The 6,605-nt window shown below is 33.1% G+C and overlaps 1 protein-coding gene across 8 annotated transcripts; it reads left to right on the top strand.

Moving 5' to 3' along the window:
- The first annotated feature begins 4,939 nt into the window (after positions 1-4,939).
- On the top strand, positions 4,940-6,386 carry LOC146995598 (uncharacterized). Of its 8 annotated transcripts, XR_015043175.1 has the most exons (5): positions 4,940-5,212; positions 5,289-5,828; positions 5,938-6,016; positions 6,117-6,153; positions 6,317-6,386. XR_015043175.1 is itself a non-coding variant. In XM_085824484.1 (3 exons), the coding sequence occupies exons 1-3, from the start codon at positions 4,999-5,001 to the stop codon at positions 5,773-5,775; spliced, it is 579 nt and encodes a 192-aa protein (XP_085680610.1). In that variant the 5' UTR covers positions 4,940-4,998; the 3' UTR covers positions 5,776-6,164. The 8 variants fall into 8 exon arrangements, 3 of the variants coding, with proteins under 3 accessions (XP_085680610.1, XP_085680609.1, XP_085680608.1); XR_015043173.1 differs by having other exon boundaries at positions 5,289-6,016; XR_015043177.1 differs by lacking the exon at positions 6,317-6,386 and having other exon boundaries at positions 5,289-5,648; positions 5,771-5,828; positions 5,938-6,164.
- Positions 6,387-6,605: the final 219 nt, after the last annotated feature.

Here is a 6,605-nt window from a genome sequence, read left to right as displayed (position 1 = left end):
ACAAATTATTAAACATTTCTGGCAAAATGCCAAAAATTAAAAACAAAATTTTTTAAACACGTCCTGCGCTCTATCTGCAGGATCTATCAATCAATCAATCGACACGACAATCGAAAATCAATCGACTTGAATGGAGCTCACCAACATGTAAAAAGCCGTTCTATTAATATGCAAGATATGAGAAAGAAGTTTGAAGACATTATGAAAGAAGCAGAGTTTTGAATATACAATTCTTGTATATTCACAAAAATACAAATATACAAATTTTTGTGTATAAAATAAATGGGACATAGAAACTAAATTTGAAAAATAGAAGAAAATAAAAACAAGAAAATATTGATGAGTTATGTGAGGATAACAGGCTTGAAAATTCCGAAATGTCTTTTAAAGTAACAGTTTTTTATGCTGCTCTCGACATTTTAAATACTCAGTTAAAATACAGAATGACTGGAATAACAAAAATCGCAATGATGTTTTCATTTTTGGAACTTAAATTTCCGTATTTGTCATTGTTAACAAATACGGAAATTATTAATAACTAGCGGGCAAGCCCGCTTTTAATTGTTGACGTGTATAAGAGTTCCTATGTTAAATATCACCGTTATGCCATAGTTGGACCGAACTACCAGGGTTCAGCGGTTTTGCGCGGGTTCCCCCTGCTTTATTCCCGTGTGCATCCAGAAGATACTGCATACACGTCACACATGCGTAAAATCACGAAAACACCTAAGCAGGCAGCCCGCTCGCCGGGATTCGAACTTTGGACCGAACTACCTGTGTTCAGCGGATTTGCGCGCGCTTTATTCACTTGTGCATCCAGAAGATACTGCATTCCCAATACACATGCGGAAAATCACTGAAACACATATAGAGTCAGCCTGTTGGCCGGGATTCAAAAGTTGGACCGAACTACCAGCGTTTAACGGTTTTGACCGGGTTACGCCTGCTTTATTCACGTATTCACCCAGAAGATACTCCGCACACAATACACATGCGTAAAATCACGAAAACACCCATGCAGCCAACCCGCTAGCCGGTATTCGTAAGTTGGACCGAATAACCAGCGTTCAACGGTTTTTCGCGGGATTCATCCGCTTTATTCACCTATGCATCCAGAAGATACTGCATACACGGTACACATACGTAAAATCACCCAAACACCCATGGACCCAGTCTGTTTTCCGGGATTCGAAAGTTGGACCGAACTACCAGCGTTAAACGGTTTTGCGCGAGCTGCACCCGCTTTATTCACGCATGCATCCAGAAGATACTGCAAACATCATACACATGCGGAAAATCAAGAAAACACGCATTCAGCCAGCCCGTTAGCCGGGATTTGAACGTTGGACCGAATTACCAGTGTTCAGCGGTATAAGCGGGCTGTGCCCGCTTTATTCACATATGCATCCACAACATACTTCATAAACGTTACACATGCGGAAAATCACGAATATTTGTCATTGTTAACAAATACGGAAATTATTAATAATGTTTCAAAAATACAGAAAAAAATATAAAGAAGACTTTGCTAATGTACTGGAAGTACAACTTTTATTATTTATAAATACTTTCAGAACAGATATCCAAAATTTGAAATCCGTTAAGGATTTAGCTAAATTAGCAATGGTAAAATACTATGACATGACAAGCAGTTAATCGGGAGTGCAATTAACTTATATTGTATTTATCATTCATTATCTGTAACCAAAGCCACGAGCGAGAGGTCATTTTCAATAATAAAAACATATTTAAGAAACACTATGATACAAGATCGGTTGTTAAACCTATCACTATTGAGCGTTGAAGTTGACATGGCTGTGAAAATGGACGTCCAGGTATTGATAAATAATTTTGCGGAAATGAAGGTTAGGAGACGCAAATTTTAATAAAAAAGATTTTTGTCTTTATGATGAATTTCGGTCACCAGTGTTATAATTACACTTATTGAGGGGGGGGGGAATTAGAGAAGAACAGCAGTACGGGCTGAGGGAAAATTAAAAAGAAACAGGAAAAATCTTTAGCATTCATGTTTTTTTATAAAAATGTATTCAAGTAATTAAGTGTACCAAAAGGATTTTTAAAAGGACAGCAAAAATATTACATATTTTCTACTAAAATTGTATATTCAAATAGTTTTCTTTATGAAGTTTATGATAAATATGTTTTATATTTAACAAATGTACTTGTATATTATTGCATAAATTATGTTCGTAAGTTGAGTAAAATCACAGAGTACTATCTATTGATGTAATATTTTTTCTGTAAGTTTATCAATTATCTTGTCTGTCAATATCAATTATCTATCACTCACACGCACGCACACAAAAAGTCTTAAATTACAGAATTAAAATCATCTGACGTCAAATACCCAGACTAAAGCAAATTTGCATTTCACCAGTTAGCAAAGGGGAAATATTTTCCTTTTTATTCTTTCTTCATATTACATAACTTTCAAATGGTTCCCTGAGAACGTGCTTTTATTTTTTAACAATTAATCCAGATGTGATAAAAATCATGAAAACATTGGCTCCAGGAATCCTTGATTTTTTTTTTTTTTTTTACTTTTCACGTTTTTTTTCTTTAGTTTAATTTTTATTTTTAAGCACATTAAATTTATTGGTTTAGGGACCCAGGAAATTATTTTGCATACGGGACCAAGAATTCTAGTTACACCACTGTCTATAATGTATATATGCGTAGCTAGTATATGTGTAATGAGATGAACTACAAGTGCTCACACACTTTACCGCCAGGCCGCTGCTGAACCCTTCATTAATTAATGACATAATCACACAAAGTCACGCATTTACACACAATTCGTGAACATAACAAGCAACCAGCGCATTAGCGGGATTCGAACTTCGAACAGAACTACCAGTGCTCACACACTTTACCGCCAGGCCGCTGCTGAAATCTTCATTAATTAATTACATAATCACACAAAGCCACGCATTTACACACAACTCGTGAACATAACAACCAACCCAATTATTCTACACTTATATAATAATTATATAATTATTCACATTATTTAAGTGATATGATTCATTAGTGTAATTGTACTGGCTCGTATACACACGAGGAAAACCACGAAATTTCCAATGCAGCCAGGGCAATATGAAAGACAAAAAAATGTAACAAATAACCAACAATTAAAGGTTACCAATAATAGTGTACAACAGAGATGTATACCTCTCGCCAACTGAAAACAATTGTTAAATTCAATGGAAATGAATTTTCAAAATCAACAGACATGCGGTCTTTAAATTTTGTACATCCGAATTGTCTTCTCTCTTAAGCAGCAATATGACAAAACATTTAAAAGAAGAGCATATCTTTAGAATTTCCGATAGACAGTCTTGCGCCGAACAGTGTTGCCATTGCTCGCTTAGAAATCGTCGAGTTTCTTAATCAAAAACACATAAATGCTTTACAAAATGTTAAATAGTTAATAAAACAAATTACAAATTTGAGCTTTCAGATGCCCATATTCGGGTGGTGACGTACATATTCAAAATTTCATAGCTGTAGGTACCGTTGTTTTATCACAGTATCTGCATAAATGTTATGTACGTTAAACATACGTATATTTATGCTGATTCTTTATTATTAAATATCTTTAAATATAACACACAGCGATAATATTCGGTAGAAACAGTTCAACGCAAAATGCGAAAATGAAATTAATAGCCCTTCTGGGCTAACGCGCTTTGGGATAAAAACGCAAAAATAGAACATAACAGCTTTCATTGTCAGTGCTTAAAAAAAAAAAAAAAATCGATAGGCCTTATTTAATTTAATAAAATCGAAAAGTTGAGCAAGTTGCATATTTTTGAGAGGATAAATATGCCACGAAACCTTCAAAATCATTTTTTAGTTCATCACGCACGCATATCTGCACACAAAAATAACAATACCTATTATTCTTCTGCATCTCTGTTTAAAAATGTTTTAAAAAAACATATGTACCGAAAAACATTTATTTGTAAAGTAAAATATTTTTTTTTTCCGAAAATATTTTAAATAAATTTAAAAAAGAAGATTTTTCGCGATCATATTTTGCCGCGGTTAAGCCCGTGCAGCTGTCTGTCTGGTACTGATTACTTACGTGAAAACGTGGTTTGGACTTTGCCAAAGCTAAGTTTACTTTTAATCTATTTTCATCCATTACATTTTTTAATATTATTTTTCACTTGAAATTTGTTTTAATACTTTGTTTTCATAGATACATATCATTACTATTATTTTTATTTTCCTTTTTTTTTTTTTTTTTTTTGTAACAGTACTTTCTAGTTTGAACTTTTCACTTCTCTATCTTCCTATAATGAACTAATATTGTTTAATTAAACTTATAATTACTTTTCATCTTTATTAAACTTTTTTATTTCTGATAATTTTGACTTTTGCATAATTGCCAAGTTTCTGAAATTTCTAACAATAAATTTCATTAAACTATTTCTGTCACTGTACTGACTTTTTTGAATATGGCTTCTTTGCATGAAAAACTGAAATATTTCTGTTTAATTACTGACATGCATTTAATTAATACAGAGGCAGCTGCACTCGAGTTTGCCACCGATGCTGGACTTCTTCCCAGAGAGGATGAGGCACCACCTTGCCCCAAGTGCCAGGCACCAATGAGAAGCAACAAGAGAAAGGAATCAAAGCTGGGATGGCGTTGGGTCTGCAGCCTGAGAAATCGCAACAACTGCTCTGGCATGATTAACCCCATTGAAAACACCTTTTTTGAAGGTACAAAAATCCCAATAAGGGAAGCTTTAGTCATAACTGTGTACTTTGTTCTAGATCACAGTTTTAGCTACATAAATCAGCAGCTAAAGCTATGGAGGGAAAAGCAAAAATTACCAGTAATTGCAAATGAGACTATTGTTGACTTTTTATCATATTGTCCTGAGGTATGCGAAATGAAAATCTATATTAATTGATGAAACATTTTTGACCCGCCGCAAGTACAACCGCGGCAGGGTAACCAAAAATATGACCATCGTAGTTTTAGGCATCTACTGTCGAGAAGACAAAGAAGGATTATTTTTCAAGGTTAAAGGAAAAAGCAAAAGGCATTTGTGGCCTTACATTAAATGTCATGTTCACCCAGAAACCACCTTCATATACACTGACTCTGCTCCACAATATAAAAGGATAGAAAATTTATTTCCGGCAGCAACACATAAAACTACCAATCACAAGAAAGGTAAATATGTGTCTTTTTTTTTAATGAGTGACATTTTGTTTTTCATCCTTAACATTCATTAATCCTTTATTTACAGGCGTATTCGTAGATCCCGATGATAAACAGAACACTATAAATGATCTTGAGGGTGAAAACAAACTTTTTAAGAGGTCTATAAAGAGCAAGAGAACAGATGATATTTGCACGCAGTACATGGCTGTACATTATTACAGGCGGTTCCGCTTGAAGCCCTTTACTTATGATGGAGAAAGACTTGCTCAGTTTCTACAGGACATTAAAGCTGTGTATCCAGGCCATGGAAAAGTCGGCCTTGAACTTAAAATGTTGGACGAACCAACATCAGAAAGCGAAGGAATTGAGGACCTGATGCCTCCAAAGAAATCAGCCCGACAAGATGATGATATACCATTCATTCAGGAAGATGATGATAAATGGGGTAAAACCAACAAATATAACTTTATTTTTGACATAATTTATTTATTTACATATATATACATACAAAAATTGCATTTAAATATTAAATTACATACCATTATAATCTATGTGCTTATTTTTCAGAGTAAGGGAACACAGACCAAGTTTTAAAACTGGAATAAATGATAAGAAAAGCATACAAGTAAATTGTTTACTATAATTTGTGTAAATGTTCAGATGGTCCACAAATTTTGATTTAATACCTTTTTGTTTTTCACTACATGAAATTGTTATTTTTTATTTCCTTTTAGAATTCAACCAAAAAACAGAGCCCAGAAAACAAAAGGATGGAAATGTTGCGAAAATGTTGCATATCTTTTACAGAAAGAGGTAAATGTGTATTTCAGTTATTCTCAACTTTTATTTTGACGTGAGAGCTATTCTTTATATATTTTGTTATTCCTTCATTAAAATAAACTTTCTTTCACAGCTGCAGATCCAAAATGTCATGAAATACTATGACAGAGGTAAGACAAAATTTTAACCATTCACAGCTTATGTTTCAAATTAGTGCTTCACTTTATTTTAATACTACTTCTTCAGTAAAAGCAACTGTAAAATTTATTTAGTTATTATTAGTATAAGTTTACCTACTTATTTTTCAGTAAAAAAAACTTTATTGCAAATTAGGTAATCCAAAAAAATAAATAAAAGAAAGAAGAAAATTAATTTTGACAGATAAATTGACAAACATAGAGGTGAGTTGATTAATTTAGAGGTTTCCAGCCTACTTCTTACCAGAAAACATTTTATTGTTAAGGATAATTTATCACCCCTTTCAGGTAAAGAATATTGCAGAAATGAGAAATGAATCATGGAAAGAAATGAATCTTCAGTCAGAAAATATACAGGTGAATTCATTACTTTTAATGTTTCCAGCCTGTTTATTTTAATTATGTATTTTCATACTACGTTTATT

This window comes from Stegodyphus dumicola, chromosome 9 (assembly GCF_044657685.1).
Source record: "Stegodyphus dumicola isolate Sdum_Otavi_A_Nest chromosome 9, ASM4465768v1".
NCBI lineage: Eukaryota > Metazoa > Arthropoda > Arachnida > Araneae > Eresidae > Stegodyphus > Stegodyphus dumicola.
Note: the sequence above shows the minus strand (reverse complement) of the source record. Positions and strands in the feature narration are given on the sequence as shown.

Coding starts and splice junctions, on each gene's coding strand:
- LOC146995598 (XM_085824483.1), top strand. CDS start 4,999: ATGACCATCGTAGTTTTAGGCATCTACTGTCGAGAAGACAAAGAAGGA. Junction 5,213..5,288: donor AACTACCAATCACAAGAAAG/GTAAATATGTGT, acceptor CTTTATTTACAG/GCGTATTCGTAGATCCCGAT.